The 22,640-nt window shown below is 39.6% G+C and overlaps 1 protein-coding gene across 1 annotated transcript in view; it reads left to right on the top strand.

Annotated features, from left to right (window-relative positions):
• Positions 1 to 20,672, top strand: part of PHF21B (PHD finger protein 21B) — a gene marked incomplete at its 5' end in the record, with an annotated part of 39,905 nt that extends 19,233 nt beyond the window's left edge. The window contains 8 exons of the mRNA XM_010020101.1: positions 1,439 to 1,490; positions 7,554 to 7,630; positions 10,695 to 10,749; positions 14,468 to 14,490; positions 15,866 to 16,024; positions 17,020 to 17,095; positions 18,010 to 18,113; positions 20,448 to 20,672. Of these exons, the coding sequence (XP_010018403.1) occupies positions 1,439 to 1,490; positions 7,554 to 7,630; positions 10,695 to 10,749; positions 14,468 to 14,490; positions 15,866 to 16,024; positions 17,020 to 17,095; positions 18,010 to 18,113; positions 20,448 to 20,672 (771 nt within the window). The remainder of the gene's footprint in view (positions 1 to 1,438; positions 1,491 to 7,553; positions 7,631 to 10,694; positions 10,750 to 14,467; positions 14,491 to 15,865; positions 16,025 to 17,019; positions 17,096 to 18,009; positions 18,114 to 20,447) is intronic.
• Between the last annotated feature and the right edge of the window lie 1,968 nt (positions 20,673 to 22,640).

Here is a 22,640-nt window from a genome sequence, read left to right on the forward strand (position 1 = left end):
GAAACCACCCCATAGCTAGATCTTTTAATCTATAAAATAAGGGTGTACTTGCTTTCACAATTTCACTGTGTGAAAGTCAGAACTGCAAAGGAAGTGGTAGTTCCAGTGACTTACTAGTTCATTTAATCCTGAACTGAAAAGTTGAATCATTAGGCTTTCACAGAGCAAGAAGGTCAAACTAATTTTGACTTGGAAGTGTTGAAACATCTTCTCCTGACACTTCTTTGGCTGAAACAGAATGTTTTGACCTTCTACTGCTTAAGCACTGTATTTTAGTTTGACCTAAATCTACACATTTTGTTTGTGGTGAGTATGATAATTGCATCTTCTTTAATTGCTTTGTCAGAGTTGGATTGTGGGCTTTGCTTGCTTGGATTTCCTAATAGCTTGGGGGTCATAGTCAGATTGTCTCTCATGTGGAATTTCACCTCGTGAAAATGCTGCTTCGGATAACATGATCCAACACATTGTTCAGCACACCAGAAAGAGAAAGAGATCCCCAAGGCCCCACAGTACCACAGATGTGACTCAAAACTGAGCTCAGTTCAGTTTGGGCTTGAAACAACACAGCAGAATCTCAGTTTTCCATCAAAAAGATGGAATAAAAGCTTCAGCAAAATGTTTTCCACAAGGAAAAATTTCCTAATGAAAGATCACTGGCAGAAAGTTTAAGGTCTGCTCTAGTACTTCTCCTGTTAGTGCATTTGTATGTTCTGAAGATTTGTTAGTATGAAGATGTGTTTTGTGCATATATAGTGTACAGGAGTTCTGAGTAATATTTTAGATCAGATTCCTCACTGCAAAATGAGTTCACCAGTGCAGCAGGAGATGTTTGTTCACTTCCCATTGAGGGAAAAGATTGGATCAGTGTACCTCTTCATGATTCATGCACATGATATTCTTTCTTTAACTTGGGAAGAGAAACTTTTGAAAGTTTTTTTGGGGAAGGGACTTTCAACATGCTTCAGATGTCTTGTTCAGTGATGTAAAGTTCAGTGGAAGTGTATCATACTTTGTTTTACTTCATACAGTTTGCTTACATCCAATATAAACAGTGCCAGTTTCAGATAGTAATAATAATACGCCATTACTTTTCTAAAGAGTGGAGTAACAAAGCAGGTAGCTGCATGAAATTGACTTGATTGAATTGACTGAATTTTGATCATGCGCTGTATAAAATCATTAGTCATACAGCATTCGCTTCATAGGTCTCTGAACTGCTAAGGTTCATATAGCCATACAAGTAGGCCATGACTGCCCAGGCATATTTGAAGCAAATCTTCAATTAAAGTTCTTTGCATTACAATGCATTTAAATAAGATATATTTCTAAAAGGCATTTATTGGGTTTATCCTGTCAATGCTAGATTTATATATTTACATACTTCTACCATGATTGTTGTAGTAGAAAATCTAACCCCTGTTTACTTTTTCTTTAGAAAATTGCCTTCATGGTAGCATTAGGACTGGTTACAACAGAACATTTGGAAGGTAAGATGGCTTATGTTGTTTTACTGTTCAATTTTTGAGTGAAATCTTTTTGCAGCAAGAGGAATTGGTGATTCTGCCCTCCGAAGGGCAACGAAAGATCAGGCGAAATGTTATCTATGCACAGTTGTGCTTCTCAGCCTCAAAATAATGGGTGACCTTACTTTGCTCTGCCTCCCATCCCATTACAGAGCTCAAGCGGCATGAGAACTGGCTCTGCAGCCAGCACCAGCAGGCTTGGCAAAAGGAGGCGTTTGGGCTAACTTGGTCATCATGGTCCTTTAGAGGATGTTAACAACTGAGGATGATAGCGAAGCAAAAAGCCTGCAAAGGCTCTGACCAGCATTGATCTGGTTGAAGAATCAGTGAGGTTCAAAGATGTTTACCCTCATCTTGTGTAGCAAGCATGCCCTCTCTTTTTCCCCCGTGTGAGATGGACTTTCTTTTTTTGAGTTAATCATCTGTCATCTCTAGAGTTCCACAGAATAATACATAAAATAGTGAAAATCTGGCATTTGTATTACAAGATTTTAAGCAAATTAGAAAACTGCCTCTCACAAAGATTTTCTTCCCTTCATTTCCCCCCATTTAGCCAGAAAATAAACAAACTTCTAGTCTCATCCTGCTTTTGAGTGAGCTGCTAAGCGTGCCTTCCTAAGCTTCTGAATATGAGTTCAAACAAATATTGCACATAAACTAAATGCAGTATTGCATAGTGTTCAATTTACTTTTCCAACCTTCCAAAAACACCTTGCAAGAGTTAGCAGATCTGTACCTTTTTTTGCCTCAGCTTTGTTGTTCTGAATGCATAGATGAGAAAGATAAAAAGAGTTTGTTCAGCAAGTTTGCCATGTGGTGTTGGTTGAGTTGGGGGTTTCTTGGCAGAGTGGGTTAGTTCTCATAGTTAGCTTTTTTAATCAAAAATTCTACAGCCTGATGTATATATTATATGCTCAGCTAATACAAGTTGGTGTGGTTCCACAGGTATAAGGAGAGAATGCTTATGTATGTGTCAGCTGACAATGATTCTTGGTCACATAAAATTGTAATTACCGTTGACATTTACCACCCATCCCATGGACAGCAAAATCATAGAAGCATAGGATCAACTTGATTGGAAAAGACTTTTAGGATCATCAGGTCCAACCATTACCCCAGCACTGCCAAGTCCACCACTAAACCATGTTACCAAGGACCTTATCTACGCAGTTTTTGAACACTTCCAGGGACAGTGATTCCACCATTTCCCTGAGTAGCCTGTTCCAATGCCTGAGCAACCTTTCAGTCAAGAAATTTTTTCTAATATCCAGTCTAAATTCTTAGGAATTTCCAGTGCACTAAATTTAAGTTTTACATGCTTTAGAGTTAGGCACGTGCTTAGATACTTTGCTGACTCAAGAGGTATCTACCATTTTACAGCTTGATTTCTTTTTAGTGAGATTCCATGTGCTTCTGCTCCTTGGTTTTAAGAGAGGTTGTAAATTAGGCAGAAAACAGAATCTTAATTGTAAAGTCTTTTCAATATATGGAGCAAGTTTTCTGTGGATCTTGTTGCCCTTTTTCAGTGTCTTTTCTCTTTAAATCTGCATTTTGGAACATCATTTAATGTCCCAGTGACTGAGAATTTGAAAGCGGTTTAGAGAAACTTTAAGCCATCAGCCTTTTTAATCCCTTAATGGAGTGAAATGGAAATTAAAAAGCCACTGCAATTCTGGGAGAAGATTTATAATGCAAAAAGTGCAAATGATGACTGGTTCTTGTTTTCTTTGTCTAAGGAAAATAGGACAACATTTGAAATTATGCTGAAGTGCAAGTTATGCTTAGAACAGAGAGAAATTAATTTTGAATAATTCTTTACCCTTTGATTTTATTGCAACTAATAAATTGGTTTTGTGGATTTAATGCTTATGTTCAAAACACCAAGTCCTGCTCTGCTCTGTTTGTTCTACAGTAAGTGCAGAGACACATATTTTGAACCTAACTGCTACAATACTAATCCTGCAGAATCAATTCTTTCAGGCAAATTCACTTTTTATATTGCTACTAGAGTTAAATAAATGGCTCCCACCAAGAGCTATTTACTATGGAAAGGGTATTTCTTCATGAGTATTGGTGATTACAACTGTCAAAAATACCCTTATAGCTTTCAAATGCTAAAGGTTATTATTTTAGTGCTATGTCATATTTACGGTTAGCAGCCATTGCTATTTATCAGAAAGCAGTGGTCATTACACAGTTCAGTTTATTTTAGTACTTCTAATGTATTTCTCAATTTCCCGTTTTTGGAATTAAACTCTATCGAGATTGGGTCATTAAAAGCTTATTCACTTAGTTGTCAGTAATTCACAATGTTACTGCTTTTCTTCATTTTATTCATTAATTTTGCAGTGAATGGCTATGATCCACTTCCATATGGATTTCTCTATCAGCCTAGTAGCCTTTCCACTTAATGTCCAGAGGTTTCTCTTACTGGGAAAAGAGCTCTGTTCTGCAGAGCCTGAGTGTGAGGCATGTTTTGAGGAGTTTACCAGTAAATTAATACAGCTGCTTCCACTGACTGACATTCTGCAAGGTACAGCTTTCCCTGAAGATGAATCATCATTATGGGCCTCATAGAATGACCACAGAGAGTATTTACTGATGAAGGCAGCAGCTCATTGAAGCTTTGCCTCCAACAAAAAGCTGGTTTTGGATTTATTCATCTCTGTCAAATGTATTACAGTTTAGAGGCTTTGTTTTTTCTTTCTGAGTTACATTTTTTAAATTAATAAACTAAGGAATAAAATAACCCAATCTTGTGATGGAGTGCATGGTTGTAATGTGTTAAATAACTGTCCCTAGGCTATTGGAACACCTTTTAGCATTACCATTGTGTAGAAAACCAAAAAAAACAAAAACAGAAACAAAACCAGAAACAAAGTAGATAGAAAGCAAAACTTTAGTCCAGGTCATTCTGAAAATGCACATCTTGATTTACCATAGCAAAATAAAACCCCAGAAATATTTCCATTTGTGTTACTGGAATGTTTTAATTGGTTAAAAAAATACTTGCTTTATTAAGCCATGTTTTGAAATGAACACAATATAGCAAAAGTAACACCTAACAAAAGATTGTATACCAGTATATATATGCTTTTGTTCTATCTTGGTGTGATCATCAACAGATGCACTCTTAGAGGTACATCTTATATCACAAGCATGGATATTCTTTGTTCACAGTTTCCATAAATAAAGTGCTGACATTGTGCTCACCCTCCCTGATGGCTGCATAGGGTGGAGTACATCTAGAGCTGTTTCAGTTCATTACTCTCTCTCTTTATTTCCATGTATTCCCACTGCTGTTACTTTCCCCCCGCCCCCAGCTTTTATCTCTGTACCCTAGCGATGCCTCTTCCAAAGCTGCATCCCAGGTATCTACCACACGTGTGATTCAGACTCCCAACAAATATTTCTGTTGCCTTGGTGAGTGCATGTACCAAAGACATTTTCTCTTAAACCTGGGACCCAAAAGGGCAGAGAGCTACAGATCCGTCACAGTTCTCTTGTGAAGACGCTTGTCCCAGTTATGGACACAGAAAGCTCTGCTGTGTTGAATTCTTTGTTTTTCTGGGCCAGTGACAAGTCATGATCTTGTATCCCTGTGACCACTTTTGAAAGACTAAGCCTGGGCTGCCCTAACTCCAGCGTTTTCCCCCCGCTACCACAAGGGTGCTGAGATGCTGCAAGCTTTGGATTCATTGACCACATAGGTCACACTATTGAGACAAAAGTAAAGAGTCAGCAGAGGGCCACTTCCTCTATTTCTTTGCCAGCATCAAGGCACATGGTTCCTCTGTTGCGACATCTCTGTCACCTTTTGGCCTTGAGAGCATTCCCCATTCTTGTAAAGAACTGACACTGACAGCAAGAGCAACCATCTGTTTTCTTGTGGCTCTGTGGCAAGCTACTGGATTCATGTCTAGCACTTACACTGCTGCTGAGGCCCAATTCCTGATGCCAAAGGGTCTGGAAGCTTCAGGATGGAGATTTCAGCATAGCCAAATGAATGTTTCATAGGAAATACTTTCACAGTGGAACAGAACTGTTAACCATACAAGACCCTCTGGTTTGGAGCCTGTGCAGCACTGAGGATGTTAACAAGATGCTGGCAGTGGTTGCAGCCATGGTGTTTATCGCGTATCTTGGAGCAGCCTTGGATCACACGTTTCTTGGTAGTGAGATTCTGTATAGCTCCCTGAGTCGCATGGCAGCATATGTCTAGTTCATGTCAGACTGTGAATACAGACCTGCCTGTACTCTTTCAATTGCCCCAGGAGAAAACACCTTCTGAGCATGTGAGGTAACATGTTCCTGTGCCAGGGGGAAAACTTAGCCAGAATATGCAAGTAGTTGCTCTTCTTTTTTTCTTGTCTATCCAGTTTCCTCCTGATACACCCGTCACTCCAAGAACAGCAGCTTAGCCAGTAGTCTTTTGTGAATGAAAAGTTTCAAATCAGTATCTTGGATCTCAGGCCAGTTCAAAATCCATGCAAAGTGTTGGCCTTGTGTCTGGAGACACTGGAACACTGTGTCCAAGACATAACTGACAATACTAATCCCACTTAGTGTAGCAAAGTTTAAAGTGGTACTTTAAACTTTTTTACGCTGTGGGGAGGTGATCAACATTTTGGAAGGGTTGCCTGGAAGCCAGAACTATGTGTTGGGAATCCAATTCCCAGGTATCTTAAGCATCCTAAAAGCTGGACTGTATCTTATAATTGAATTACAAGTGGGAGGTAGTGCTCAATATCCTGAAGGCCATTTTTGGGCACTGAGGATGTTCAGAAAGAGACCTCTTTAGTTCAGACATTGACAAAAAGATTTCAAAACTTCTTCAGAACCAGGTGGTGTCCTGAGTTTCTGTTGGCTGTGCTCCTGGTCCTCTCATTCTGAGAGATTTACTTAGATCCAGACAGAGGGGAGGTGCTACCATCGTGGGGACTCTCTGCCACCTCAGAGCAGAGCCTAAGCTTTGCCTTACAATATTCATGTGGGAAACATTTTGGAACAGAGCATCAGCCCAGCACACTTTATGTCATGGGATGGATTCTGGGTGTCTCTCCTTGCTAAAGTACGCCTGCTCATATGTTATTATCAAAATAAAAAGTAGGCTCTAAAATACGTAGTTGTAATAATCTCACCATTCTTAACTGATGTCAAGAGCTGGAAAAGAAATTCTGTATGATGAAAACAAAACCGTAGTTCAGATAAAAGTAGTATTAAAAATACAGATTTCAGTGGTGCAGGAATCCACTCACTCTTTCTGGGTGTGTTTACGGAAGTATGCACATGGCTAATTGTTGCTGAATGTAGTCCTCAGCAAGTACCCTCTTGAATAGGTATTACCGCTTAGTGGGAGGGAGTTGTCTTGTGTTTCACTCTTTTCTGAACAGAACTGCAATTTGATGAGCCCATCTCTGAGCTGCTGTTTCCAGTGACACAAATACATGTACAGCTCATAGCAACATTTTGCATTCTCAGGATCATGATGTTATATATTTTTGGATGCATAAATCATCATACCCTAGTTAGAGCTCAATCTGACCGTGCCATTTTAACCGTGCATGTTCTAACTTCCACAGAGGAAAAGTAGTGTAAATTAAATTTAAAAGGATCTTTATGCTTTCATCTGATACGAATTACAAGGTTTAACTGCTTTAAATGCTTCATTTTTGTTAATAGCAGACATTGATAGTATTTTGAAAGTTCTCTGTCGATGCTTGCTGAATATGTGTCTGAAGGGATCATAATAACAATCTTGTAGGGCAGCAAAAGTCCATCTTGGAGGAAGGTAAAAAAAAAAAAAAAAGCCTGTATTCTGAATCTTACAAGGAAAAGCTTATTAATGTCAAACCTTGAACTGCAGCAAATATCAATGCTGATGCAACCCAATTATACTTTAGAAACTGAAACTGAACACAAAGCCCAAGGGGTTGAGGGTAAGAGCATCTTGCTTAACAAGTTAGATATACATTTTTCCCTGATGAATGAGAAAAACACAATTCACATTTCTTTCCATGGTTACAGAAATCCAGAGCAAGCGTCAGGAAAGAAAGAGAAGAAGCACAGCAAATCCAGCCTACAGTGGACTCTTGGAAACAGAGGTACTTTATCATTCACTTTTTTATCACAGTTCTGTTTCATGTCAATAAAATGTTTAAGTGCTTCTTATTACAGAAGTATATATGAATGCAGAACCACACATTTACTTGTAAAGAGATACTGATGTAGAAAAGAAAGAAAAGATCTCTCAGTAGCTAAGCAACAGGTTTTCACCCCACAAAATCACTTGCTTCAAACTAGAATTTGTCTTACTTTTAATAAAGGCCAAAAGGACTAAATGAATGCAGGACCTAATTACTCTTTCACCCATGCAGACAGTCCCTTTAGGTCAGAACTGAAGAACAGAAGCACTGCATTATGTTCAAACTTGCATTGATATTTCTCTTTTCCTATGTGCCAAGTAATAAATGGAGAACTTTGCTTTTTTTTATTAGTGGTGTTCATAAAAGGGATGTGTTGGTTTAAGAATCAGTGTGCTCTGCAGGGGGTATGGAAGCCTGCATAATAAATACAATAATGCATAATTAAAAATAAAACGCTCTGGATAATGTCTGTTGTCTCTTACAGTTATGCTGTTACATTTATAGTAGTAGCAAGATGTGGTCCTACATAATATTGGGTTGCAAACCTGGTGTAAAGGCAGCATATAAATAGACCAAATATTTTCTGGAGTTGTTTTTTTCTTTCTTACTGAACTAATATATATGCATTTATTCAGCATATTAAAATTCCACCTTTAAAATTTCACCACAGTTTGGGGTTACTATTTGAACTTCTACAGGAATGAAACTGATTTGCAGCCAGCTCTCCATTTAAGCAAGTTATCTCTGTGTTCTGAGTTCTTTAAGCCTAAAGAAAGTGATTTTTTATTTTTATTTTTTTTTTATTCTTCTAATGAATTTAGGCTTTTATTTAGGTACAAGTGATGCAGAATTCTTGGTATGCCAACATTTCAGATTTCTGTGTTTGTTGGCAGACAGCAGACAGATGAAGCTAAGAAGAAACCCATTACTGTAGTCAAGCTGCTAACTGCTTGATTGTTCTTTTTATGAAAGTATTGGAGATTTTTATACTCCGGAACAGCTCTGGGCATTTGAATTCTTCAGAACTCATCAACTTTTCTCTAATGACCTCTTCAGAGCAAGTACGGATGTCCGTATATCCAGTTTTTAACACATTAGGAACCTTAGTCCTGCTAGCATCAAATTCGTAGTGTCTTCTCTTAGACCTTTTTGTCCCAGTGAGTTTATTAAAATACTTGCAGCAGAGTTTTGTGGCTCTAATCTGATCAGTGTGAGAAATTTAATTATCTTGGAGCAGGGATGGAGGAGGTGATGGAGGAGGTTCATCCTTCTCATTATATCTATTCTCAAAAGCATATCCTGAAGTGAAAGATGGCATGGAGAAAGCAATGTCTCTGAAAGAGTCCTGTGGCTGATCAGCTGTGTCCTCATTAGGAGTTGTCATTAAGTACTGACCATGGGGAATGCTGTTCAAGTAAAATGGAGGCAGATGGTTTTTCTCTGATCAATTAGCTGCTCAGATTGATTTGCTAATCAGTGAGTTGAGGTATTTTGTGGCTTTTCAGGCATTTTGGTGCAGTTTAATTTACGGTTAGTCTACTGAATGATCTTTAATTCATGATTGTTTAAATTGAAATTGCATATAAATTAGACCTTTTATTTGCCAATGCCCCTCAAAACGGCAGGAGCTCAGCATCTGTACTGGTGATGCTGACTTCCTTGATTGCAAAAATGTGATCACAGTCTTATGTCTTCGCTTGAATGTTGTGCTTTTTGTTTTCAAAGCTTTTTTCCCAACCTCAGTAGCTTTTTTAAATTCTTTTTTTTTTTTTCTTTTCTTTTCCTTTTTTTTTTTCCATAAGAAAGGGTTAAGTTTCAGGCTGGGAATTTTTTGAAGGAAGAAACATCTATTCAAAATTCATTAACAGACTGGCAGGCACCCATGTATAAGAGAACAGTTTACTCACCACAGAATAAATCATTTATTAGCAAAACCCCTCTAATTTTCCACCAAGCAGAGTCTAACAAGATCTAATGGAGGAAAATAGTACTGTTTCCAGTCTGGCTGTACAAGTATTGGGTGGCTCAGAGAACCAATTATGGGTTATATAGACTGTTAATGAAGCCCAGCTTGCTATTGACCAACAGCTTTTACCATCTGACAAGTTGGCAATGGGCTGCATTAAATTAGTTAAAACATCTTGATCAGGTTTCCAGTGGTCTGTGTTTATGAGTTTGAAAATCTTTGGTGGCCTCATCAGATTGAAACCACTGCCAGCTCCTAGTGGTCGTACATATTAACTTTAGGAAGAGAAATATTTTGCTTAGGCCCTAATACATTGCTTGCAAACTAAATATGTTCCTACAAAGTGTAGGTGAATGTCACATGAGATAGTGATGTTTTTCTGCAGGTGGGAAGTCCGTCACCATTTCTATATATGCAAATAAAGATGTTATCTCACAGCAACATTTTATTGCACAGTTTTTCCAGCATGTAGTGATTCGACAAGGGGGAATGGCTTTAAACTGAAAGAGGAGAGATTTAGATTAGACATTAGGAATAAATTCTTCACCATGAGGGTTGCCCAGAGAAGCTGTGGGTGTCCCACCCCTGTCAGTGTTCGAGGCCAGGTTGGACCGGGCTTTGAACAATTCTGGTCTAGTGGAAGGTGTCCCTGCTTGTGGTGGGGGGTTAGAACTAGATGAGCTTTAAGGTCCCTTCCCACCTTGGCTTTCTGTGTTTCTATGATGTTGTTTATCTGCTAGGCTTAGAGTTACTGTTGCTATTGCCTTGCAACATATCCTGCAACCCAATAAGTAACATTTGTAATATGCATTTCTCTCATGTTAATAAAATCTAACATACATCTAACTGCTTTATGAAGAACTTGTAGAAATGTAAATAATGCAGCTGTTTGTATGACTGTCTCAGGGGTTAGCAATGAATATCCTGAGTCACAGAACTAGCTTCTGGATAGCTGGTTATATATGAGGGAAGCCCATGGGGTTGTTAATATGAAATGGTCAGAGGCAACCAGAGTGCTTTTCAATGACACTGTGGTTTGTTTCTTCTCCTTTGTAGCGGAAACGCCTTGCATCAAATTATTTGAATAACCCCTTGTTTCTTTCAGCAAGAGGTAAGCATATTTTTAAATGAATATACTACTATTCTAATGACATGTTAAATATTTCTTAGTAGGATTTCATATGAATTACTGTTAGACCATGATAGGGCATTACTTTGGGTAAGATCCATGCACTTTTTAGTGTGCAGTGAAAATAGGTGGTTTTCCTGCAAAAACAATTGAAGGATAAAGCTAAAGGTCAGAACTGTGTAGAAACAGATCCAAAGTCTCTGCAAGCAGTGGAAAATACAATCTCTAGTATTGTAAGCACCATGCAGTGATAGGACTGATTGGAGAAGGCGGTGTTGCCCAAGTGCTTAAAATATATGTGTTGAAAAATTGTGATTTAAAAATAATTACTATTCTGGGCTTTTCATTTGCCTCTTTTCATCAGCTTTAAGAAACTGCTGTCTGTCCTCAGGGGTTAGGGATTTAAAAACAATGGCTGAAACCCATGCTATTTTTTCTGACTGCAAGAACTAGAACCATAAATCTAGATTTGATGGCCTTGAAGATGCCTTCCAATCTTGTATTTGTAAGAACTTCAGATGCTGAAAATTTCAGGATAAAAGCCTTGAGAAAGAACAACTCAGATGAGCCTTTTGGGGATGATAATGATCATGGAAGAAGTTCTTCACAGTGAGGGTGGTGAGGCACTGGAATAGGTTGCCCAAGGAAGTTGTGAATGCTCCAACCCTGGAGGAGTTTAAGGCCAGGCTGGACAGAGCCTTGGGCAACATAGTTTAGTGTGTGGTGTCCCTGCTCATGGCAGGGGGGTTGGAACTAGATGATCTTAAGGTCCTTTCCAACCCTAACTATTCTATGATCCTATGATTCTATGTGAAGAAGCCCATTCCAGGAAAAATGTGCAACGTATAGAGAAGGCAAAGAGTTGGGAGGTGGAGGTGAAACATGGAGAACACTGAATACAGTTTAATTCTTCAGATGTGGCCCATTTAGAAATTTAAGAGAGAAAGCAAGAAGCTTGAGTTGCATTACAGAAGAGAGAACACTAGTAAAGAAATGTAATTATCCTTGCCCTTGTGTTTCCTTTGTAACTTAGGTACGTTATAGGTAAGAGAAGGTAGATATTTTTCTAAGCCAAGTATTATTTCAGTATTAGGAGCATTTATAGGGGTAATTTCAATTAAGACATGAAGTTTTGACAGTTTTTCAGTGGTTGCTTGATAACCCTGTCAAATGTCATGTTTAGTGCTTGAGATTCACCTTTTTGGCCCTACCTTGAATTCCTGCACCACAGGATAACCAGCTGAAACTCAGCGGTGCTTCTCTCTGCCTTCAAAACTTCATGTGCTAGATGCAGACAATTGGCCTACTTACCATATGCCTCTAATGCATAGGGTCTCAGAGGACACGAGAGGTTGTTAACATGGTAAACAGCTGTGATGACATGCCTTTTAGCAGGAGCCCATGCTCGTGTGAGCCCCAGTGGAAAGAACATTATTCCAGGCTTAGTTTTATCTTCAAAATTAAGATTATATTTTATTATTTGTCTTATCATAGCACTTGTTTCTCCCATGTAAACACATGGGAAAAAAACAGGAAAGAATGGCAGTGTTAGCAAGCTGTTTTGCTAGCCCCTCAGTGGATTTCATTTGAGTTAGAGGTTGGTATCTCTGACCTTTCCGACACGTTTCCCATTTTCTTTGCAAGGAACTAGGCAAGTGACAGAGCTCCAGTGGAGATGCTGTCTCATAGCCACTTGGAAATCAGCACTCTCTCTCCTAAATTGTTAATTCTTCAAGTCCTGTATCTTTGGGGGTTTTCTCCAGCATCCTGTATCTGTACTGGGATTCTGCATGTTCTGACGATTTTAAGCTGGACTTCTTTATAGTAGAATTCCCCACCTCTCTAGGGGTTTGTTAGCTATGTGCAGCAGGCACCACTGTGGTAGATGCTGTTTAAGCTCTGAACTGAAGACAGACACTGTCCCAGACAGCTTGGCACCGCAGAGATACAGTTGTCCACCTTTAATGCAAAGCTGACTGCCTCTTCTCTTATAAAATGCTCTTTTATAATAATTGTCTTCAGTTTAATTTTTCGGCAACTAGAAGGCAGAAGTGGACATAGTTTAAAATGTTTAAAACTTTATAGTAAAACTGAGGTGAAAAGAGAAATAAGCTAACTAAAAAATCCTATGTAGTGCAGGAAACAACTCTAATTTCCAGAAGTGCAGAAGAGAACAATTCTTGTGAATTTTGAGCAAAATGTCAATTAATCAGGATTCATTTATCTGAAAGTGTCTTACCTGAAATGAGGTCACATCCCCTGACATGTATCATTTGTAGAAAAGACTCTTCAATTATCGAGCCTCGGTTTATCTGAATAACATTTATATCCCCTGAGTAATCGTGGTGTCATATTGTGGTGGATCTCCGTGTGTGTATTTGTGTATATGAAGCGACATCTTCAAGTCTGTGATTATTTATGGAACTCATTGCCAAAAGATGCTACAATTGTTGGGAAAATAGATAAATTTATGGAAATTAAAAAAAAACCCCAACTGTCTAAGGCTATTGAATGTAAGAATAAAGATGCAAACTCCAGGTCAGGGAAGCCCATAAACTGCTAGTGTCTGGAAGGATACTTCCGGAGCAGAAATATTTACTCTGTGCTTGCCCTGTTCTTGTGCTCTGTGCATGAGTGGCAGCACTGGATGCTGTTAGCAAAGGACCCTAGGCTGTGAAGGAAGCTGTTCCTTCATTCTTATGTTCCTCTTTCTACATGTGTGTGAGGTCTGAATGTGTCTGCATGTTCATGTGTATGCATATATCAGTGTATAAAATGAATACGTAACAGCAGGAAGCAACTCGCAAGTTGGTCTGTATATGAGGGGTCACGCTGGGACATTGCAATCAGAGGGAGATGAAGAAGGACAGAAATATCAGTTTGGTTGTTTTCACTTTAATCCAAATTAAGGCCTCTTCATCAGCTGTTTGGCACTGAGACAGCGTGCACCAGACTTACAAATCAGCAGCAAAAATTACAACCCACTCTGCAGTTTTCATAAAGCTGTTAAAATTTTCTGGCTTTTTATTTTTGGACCAAAGTGTGGTGAATTTCACAAATGTTTTTATGAAAGGCTTGGTCTGCTTTCCAGTAAGCTCTGATGGTTCTTGTTCTTATCAGGCTGTGAATGCAATCACTACAGGCTCAGGAAATCTTGGCATTTTGGGTGGGAGTAGTTTGATGATAAAGAGCTGATGATAGCACAGAGCTCACTCCTACAAGTAGCTGACTATTTTGGCCATGAATCAGCTGAACATTTAAACATGTGGTTAACGGTAAGTCAGCGGCACCAATTTCATACTCCAAGTTAAGCATCCACTTAAGTGCCTTGCTGGTTCAGGGCCAGCCTGTTCATCACCTAGCAGGCTGAAGTCCTTAAGAAAGACTTTTTGAGTACTGGCAGGTGGAGAGGAGCTCTGCATTAAAATGTCTGAAAATTTGAAATGGAATGTCCTTCTCATCCAGTGGCATTTTAACATCATGTCTGTGATCATGGGGTGCCTGCAGTGTAAATTTTGAAATCTCAGATGCTCATTCCACCACTTCCTGTTGCATTCTGTCCTGCCCACATTAATTTTGTCAATGTGCTGATCTCTTGTGTCACTGCTTAAATAAAATTACTCCCATAGGTGAGAACTAGCATTCACTGCAGTGATGTATTTCCCACTAATCTGTTCTTTGCCCTTCTTTCACATGCTAGCAAATGAGGATGCATTCTGGAAGGTATGTGTAGCAAAATCTGTGTATTACCAGTGTCTTTCTCATCACTGTGTAATTCAGTGCCTGCTTCTGATTATTGTAGTCTCTATCAAGGTACCAAATTGCAGTATTCTCTTTGCCTTTCATACTGCTTGTGTGAATTGTTTCCCACTTAACTAGATCTTTGAGCCCCTAAGTTAGGACTTCAAAGAGATGAACTCTTGGGCATTCGTATGCAAGAAATGGCTTGAGTTTAATCCCTTTGTTGAATCCACTGATTGAGAAATTGCTAGTCCAGACTTGTGGGTTTAATGAAAATTTTAAGAAAAATGACTAACCATTCTAATTTGTATAGATCAACTCTCTTTACATTGAGGTTAAAATTAAGACTTTTGGAGCAGGTAATTTCCAAAGAGTGATTTTTTGACAGGACTGAGTTAGAATTCAAGATACAAGCCTGTCTAAAACTATCATGACACATTATAATTAATATCCCTAAAAATGAATATATGCTTTTGGAATTAACTAAGATACAAAATTATTCTTCTTCTTCCTGGAAAAGCACTAGGAAAATTTAGGAGTTTTTATGATTCACAAGCCATGAGAATTTCAAAATCAGTTTCTTCTTTATTAAAATGCACTTAATTATACAAAGAGTAATTAATGTTGCCACCGGATTAGCATAGCAGTTTACTACATGACATTGTAACTTTGTTGATGAGTCTTAGTTCATTTTATACTTCTCCTCACACAAAACAGCAATCACTCTTCTTGGAGAAAGGGTGTCAGAGCAAGTCTGAACAGAGAACAATTAGTGCCAGGTTGATTAGAGGGACAGAGGAGACCTCTAGAGGGGCTCATAAAAGAGGGTACATAACAAAAGGTTGAGCGTACCATTTTCCTAGCTGGTCTTTGAGGCAATGGACATAAAACATGGAGCTGTGTTTTTTTCCCCAAAAATTTTTCTTGCTTGTTTCTGTTTTGGACTTTAAGGACAAGTGATGCACATACTGACTTTGACCGATGCTTCAGAATAGATCTGTGCATGATGATACATGTGTTGGAGTGACACATTGTCAAAAACAAGTGAAATAATTCTTGTGTCACAAAGTGGCTATATTAGTCAACTCCCTCCTGTGTTTGATTAGTTGGGTTTTATTTCACTATCTGTTTCAATTTATGCAACTTGCTTCTGGCTTTTTTGTTTGTTTGTGTCTGTTCCTATCATACACCATCATATACCATTATTTTGGTCTTCTACAGAGGCCAGGGTCCTTTTGACAATTAGATTTTGTGTTTCAATGAGCCTGTCTGTTGCAATAGAGGCTTTGAATACTCCATAGAGAGGAGTTGCTAATACATTGACTTTACCAAGGCCATCCATTTTCTTCTCTTGCAGAATGAAATCCACCATGATGAACACTGCACTGCCTGCAAGCGTGGCATTAACTTGCAGCCCTGTGGCACATGTCCCAGAGCATATCACCTCAACTGCTTGGACCCACCCCTCAAAACTGCCCCCAAGGGGGTTTGGGTCTGTCCAAAGTGCCAGCAGAAGGTAAGCTACATGGAACATAGCACCCAGAGGAAAAAAAATGGGAGAAATCTCGAATTTGTCTGCCACTAAAGTAATCTAACCTGTGGTTACAGCTGAGGGGACTACCTTAGGTAAAATAATACCAAGAGGCTTTTAGTACAGTTTGCAGCATTTGTTTCTGCTATTTTCATTGTCCTAGAGTCAGAACATACACTGAGTGCCTTAGCCTCCCTGTAATCACATCTTCTGAGATTTGCCCTTTTAAAATGTCTCTTCATTTCGTTTTTTCCCCTTCTTTACAATAAAACCACCAACATGTAGGATTGCCAAACAAGTAATGAAAATCTCATAGATGAGGGAGAAAGTGTCAGAAGGGGACACTGTTCACTGGTGGATCTGAAAGCTGTGTTTTTTACACACAACTGTTGATCATCATGTCAGAAATACTAATTTATCTATTTACTGTGAATAGTGTTGACTGCATGAACAGGAAAGCAATTACTAAAACAGTGTCACTAAATTGTAGAGTGGAGGCTTAGATTTTGTGCCTTAGAGTACTTTGTGTTTAGCATTGAGATCACTTATGTTCCTTTGAAAATGTCAAGGGGAAGTTCTTGTATGCCGTTATAGAGACCAGAGCGGCCCAAGATTAGATCCATGCAGACATGTTTTCATATAGACCAGCAACCTCTCCCATGCTGAGTAGACAACGTTCCTGACAGTGTCGGTATCTGCTTGTCAGAGGCTGAAGAATGTCCTCTGGCCATGGCAAGAAGAAACAAAAGATTTGTAACCCCCTTTTACCACTGTTAGGTAGTGCTGTTTATGGTGATGTGTAAAGGAGTAAGCCTCGACGGAGAAGGCTACTCAAATTATTCTCTCTTTACATTTCAGCTTGCAAATTCTGAGACAAGCACCCTAGACCTGGTCCTGCAGAGCTGTGAGGCTGGAGGAAGAAAAATATTAATATGTGTCTTTGTGGAGTCCTAACTTTTTATTGTTTCCTTGGTTTATAGGTGTTAAAGAAAGATGACAATGTGCCGTGGACTGGAACTCTGGCTATTGTTCACTCTTATGTTACTCATAAAACAGGTAGGGATTAACACAGCTGTTGACCAGGGGTTCCCTCCTTGTGACATGTGATGCCTTGCGAGTACTTCATAGCACTAATATTAAAGTAGTGTTGTAATGTTACCAGGTAGATGGCATTAGTAAGCAAACGGCCATAAGAGGCTGTGACTGGAAACATCAGGTCACTTTCTCTCCCCTTCCCCTCAGTCTGCTAACTTCTGTCTTTAAGGAAGCTGAGATGGATCTCTCAGGACCTTCACTCTGTGGAGGAGGCTATCATCAAAGTGGTGCCTTACTAAGAACAGGCCTGGAAATGGGATTTTGAGGCAGAATTGTTTCAGGCTGGGAGGCAGAGAGCCATATAATTGGGTATGTAGCAGGATGCCAGACTAATGTCTCTGAGACCACAGCAATATTAGTTCTTAATTATTTCAGTATTACTTGGCATCGTAGTCATTAGTATCAGATGTCGTATGATATCTTGCATTGACTATTACTCTTTTTTAGTTCCCTGTTGCACTCCTATGATGGACTGTTTGGGACATTAGATCATATTTGTAAGGAGCTTTTCAGAGGTCTGATACTGTTATGGTTGTGTTTTTCAGCCAGGGTCACTAACTTGCCATTACCTGTTCTTAAATAGCATTCACCTTTTTCTTGGAGACCTCCAGCAACACATGTGGTCCAAGGATTAGTTTTAATTCATCTCAAAGGTGCACTATAGCTTTGGGTTGTCCTGTGTGTTAACCACTGACATGGACACATGCGTGCAAGCAGAAACTCCAGATTTATTTCGCTGTATCTGCTGACAAAAGGCTAACGAGACCTGAAACTCACCATTCAGAATACATCCTTCTGTTTTCTGTTGTCAAGCACACAATTTTGCCATATGTCCTTTTCTTAACTTCTGCATCCTTAATCTTATTGTTCCACAGTCAAAGAAGAAGAGAAACGGAAGTTATTAAAGAGAAGCAGTGAGCTGAAGAATGAGCATAGACAGTTAGAAGAAAAAGATCGACTTCTCAACAATGCAGTGAAGGTAGGACACCTGACTGGGGACAGAGAGTCTCCTTCAGAGATGTTTATAAAGCATTTATGCCTGAAAAACTGGTATTTTGTGGCTAGAAAATTATTTATGCTCCCAGGCTACAGATGTTCACGTATGAATGTGTTTCTCTCTGAGGAAAACCACAGAGATTTCCCTTATGCACAAAAGCAAGCTGCTTTGGCAGGCCGAGGAGGAGAAATCACCTGAATTCCAGTTGCACACAACCTCTTCTCCTGCTCGCCCCCTCCCAAAATAGCCATGGATACCTTCTGTGTAGGGCCATACATAGCTCTTATCTACCCATTGACCTTAAGGCACTTTCATTCTCCAGGTGAAAAGTTTAGTCACATGCTTGTCCTCCAGTGGTATCTGCTTGTCCATTAGCTCAAAACTCTTGAGATTAGGTAGAAATAACCGTCTTTATTTGACTCAGGGGCTGAATGTTGTAACAGCCACTCCATGACTGGAAATGGATTCACAATAATTTTCTCCATGAGCTCATTTCAAAGCTAAATGTTGGCTAGAGATGTCTCCCATGCATACCATGCGATGAGGACCAGTCTCTGGCAGTAATGAATGAAAAGCCATAATTCCTATCCTCCATGGCTGAAGAAACTTATTTGGGGCAACCTCACCTCAGGCCCACTCATAAAGGGTAGCTTAATAAATTATTTGGAACTTTCTTACCCTGGAAAAATCAAAGTGGCAGCTGCAGGAGTAACTGGTCACTACTTGTTTTACCACTGCAGTTATCCAGACAAGGCATGTTAAAATATTTATCACATTTAAAATAGAGTGGAAGGAAAAGCAATGACTTATTAAAAGACATCGCAGTGGGGAAGTGGGTATAGCCACCATCAGCACTAATGGAAACACACATATGTACAAAGAAGTGACTCTGGGGTACGGAATATCTTTAGTATGTAGAAGAGTGCAGTGGGATGAGGTGTTCAAAAAAAGAAAAGCGTTTGGGGATGCAGTCAGTTTTCAGGGGTATGTAAGGCTGTCAAAACCAGGAATTTTCTACCTAAGCAGAATCAGGTTCTTTCAGTGGGCAGCACTGTCTTATTTAAATTGTAGCATCAGCCAATGATTGTATTTATTGGCAATATATCTGCTTGAAAGGAGAAAAGCAATTAAAGTTATTCTGGCACAGAGCAATTTCATTTCTGACATTTACCTTAACAGAGATGTACATTACAGAGAACACTCTCGTACACACCACAGGTGGAATGGTGTTATTTGGTAAAAACAGAACATGATTTATCCTTCACCTGAGATTTCATCTTTCTAAACCAACCTCTGAGCAGCTCCACATGGTTGCCTTTTCAAATAACTTGACTTTCAGGTCAGCATTTCCCACTTCCCCAGGACTTGAGAATCCCCCCTGCCCCAAGCAGTGTAGACCACAGCTCAAGAAGAGCAAGTAACCAGTTTTGCCAGACCCCTGGGCCATCTGGGAGAAAGGAAACAGGAGGTTTCAGATACTAGAGGCCACCATCCCCTTCCATCTAGCTGATAGGCTCAGGGTTTTGGTCTGTCATATAGTCCCTCGCAGACCAGTTGGCAGTGTAAAGAATGGGATGTTAGCTGTAGTAGTATGTGGCTGGGGAGGGAAAGGAAAATTACTGATTCTTCCTTATGTCTTCATGGAGAAGAGGGATATTTGGGATGCCTTTGGCTCTTGCTCTCATGCTCATTTCCATGTAGGTTTGTACAAAACATTTCCAGTGACTGTGGGGTGCAGTTTGGCCACCCCATAGGAAAAGGCTTTCTTGCGCCTGCAGTGGTATAACAGTATTTGTCTTAGATCAAGTTTTCTGACAGAAAGATACTGCCATTATCTTTAGAGAGATCAACTTAGCTTCACAGTACTGAGTTCCTAAAATGTGTGGCACGTACAAAATGCATCATGGTGAGGTTTATCCCTCAAGCGCTTATCAATGCCTCTTGTTAAGATTTAGAGAACTCACTGGTGCTTTTGGTACTTCCCAGTAATACAGCTATTACAATCCCGTGCCAGTAATCAGTTTGGAGTGTAGAAGGCATTTCTGCCAGGCTGTCTGCGGGATGAGATCGGAAGCATCCTCTGAATGCACTTGTACTGGGATGAACATTGTTACCTTAGACAGCTTCTGCAGTGTATGCAGCGCTGGTGATCACTCCATTCGTTAAGCTGTGGTTTTGCTATCCCCAGAGGAGAATATACTTCATTTGAGCAGGGCGTGCACTCAAGACACAAAAGGATGTTTGGAGAGATGTTTGACACCAATTTGAATGTATTCTCAGTCTTTCCTTCTCTGTCCCTTTGTCTTTATTTGACAGAAATGCTTAGAGCTAAAAACCAGCCTGTTGGCCCAGCAGAAAGGGACTCAGTCATCACTGGAACGTCTCAAAACCCTCATTAGACTGATACAAAACGAGCAGATGATTCAGGTTACCATGACGACCACCACCACCTCCTCCCTGCTAACTGTCCCCTGGATCAAACCGTCCCCTGCCTCCGCTGCCATGCACAAAGCCTTGCAGCAATCACAGGGTAACAACTGACAGAGCCGGCTGCCAGAGAGCGAAGGAAGGGGGGAGAAAAAAACTTCATACACATGCGCAGAGGAGAGATTAAACCGAAACAAAGGAGAGAGAAGGAACAATCTCAGTTTTGATACACCTAGAAACTTGCAAACCAATCAGCCCAGTTTGTAGGTCACTGTGGCAGCAGGTTCCCATGGAGCGGGCTGTGCTGCAGTTTTGTATTTGCCGAGACCTTCAGTGCTTATGAGATTTTTGTTGTTATGTTGGCCTTAATGTATTTATGACTGAGGATGAACAGGAAAAGAATGGCCGATAGGAAGCAGGATATCCTTTTGTGGGGGGCAGACAGGTTTCCAGTTCTGCTTTAAGGTGAAAAATTTCAATGCAGAGAGTTAGTGAGCTAGTAGAGAAGTAGTTGGGCTGAAAGCTGTCTATGGGAGGGAATTTGGTGAGATAACCAGAAACTAAACTACTTAGGACTCGAGATGGATTCTTATCAGAGGAACAAAGTTGGCCCCGTTGATTCAGATGACCTGGAGATGGGGCCATGTTGACCAGAACGGCGTCACAGACGCTCACAGAGCCTTTGAAACAAAAGATCCTTTTCTTTTCAGTATTATTAGAGTTGAGAATTGCAGATATTTAAATAAAGAAACTGTATGAAGTTAGCATTTCTAGTAAAATATTGAAGTATTTTCATGCTGATGCTTCTGTATATGCGTTCCGAAGTATTTAAAAAAGTATGACTGTAAAACTCCTTACTTTTTTGCAGGTCCTTTTTACTTATTTTGCTATCGGTGTATTTTTCTCATGGAGTTTTTGTGCAAGATTTAGCATAAACCATAATAGTGGATATCTTTGGCAGGTTGGGTTTTGGTTTTTAAAGAGATCATTTTGGGGTTTTTCTTTTTTATTAATTTGGGATTTTTTTTAAAAGGAAAAAAGCAAATAAATAGTCTGTTTTTTGTTTCTTGCCAGTACAGATAATATGCCAAAAAGATAACTTCACATTTTTGTACTGCATTTTTATTGTTAAAAATATTTAACGATTTAACGTGATTTTTTTATTCTTAGAATTTTTTTCTTTTTTTCTTTTTTTTTTTTTTTTTTCTTGCAGAAATATCTGCTGAAATGGTACAGGAAAAAAACCTGCCTCAAGGGGTTGTTTCTCGTACTGGATAATATCAAGAGTTCTGGGGGAAGGGACAGGACATGGAAAATTTAAAGGGTTTGTTGGGGTTCTTTTTTTGGAAACTTGATTCCTTTTTAATATTTTGTTGAATTTTAGCACGTTCGAGAAGCGTTTAGCATTAGCCTGAGAAAACCCCAGTGCGCCTGCTCGTTTCACTAGCTAGTCTTCCTGATACTGCAAGGGTCCGCCTGGCCCCCCTGTAGGCCACAGGGCCCCCATCACCCTGCGGCCTGCCTGGGAAGGTAGTGATGGGCACCCCGGTTTTTCTCAATGTCACACCACTCACCAGATGCCATTGTCTCTGTTGTTCATGAGTTCTCCGTCAATTAGCACAACAGGTACTTATGGGAAGCAAGAAGCCACCAGAGCACGACACAAGGCTAGTCTCTCACATCAGCATATCACATGGTGCCGAATATCTTTTTTCTTTGTTTTAATAAAACACAAACCACACGAGGGACTGGCTTTTTCCGTCGCCCATCACTAGGCAGCACATGGTCCCTTCAACCATTTTCACAACTCCGGGAGAAACTGTGCAGTACTATACAAATCTATTTTAATACACAACACTCGGTTGAACAAGATTTTTATATTCTTTTATTGATGAACAAAGTGGACTAAGTAAAACACAATTGTTATACATTGATTATTGTATGGCAATTATGCATTCTAACGTGGCTTGCAATGTAAATGTTTTCAGGTTTAATGATTTTTTTTCCTTCTCAGACAAATAAAAAAAAACCAGGAAAAGTGTGGAAGGTTGCATATGTGAAGAATTTCTGAAGAACTGTCTT

The sequence above is a fragment of the Nestor notabilis genome, unplaced genomic scaffold (genome assembly GCF_000696875.1).
Source record: "Nestor notabilis isolate BGI_N333 unplaced genomic scaffold, ASM69687v1 scaffold20858, whole genome shotgun sequence".
Taxonomy (NCBI): Eukaryota; Metazoa; Chordata; class Aves; order Psittaciformes; family Psittacidae; genus Nestor; species Nestor notabilis.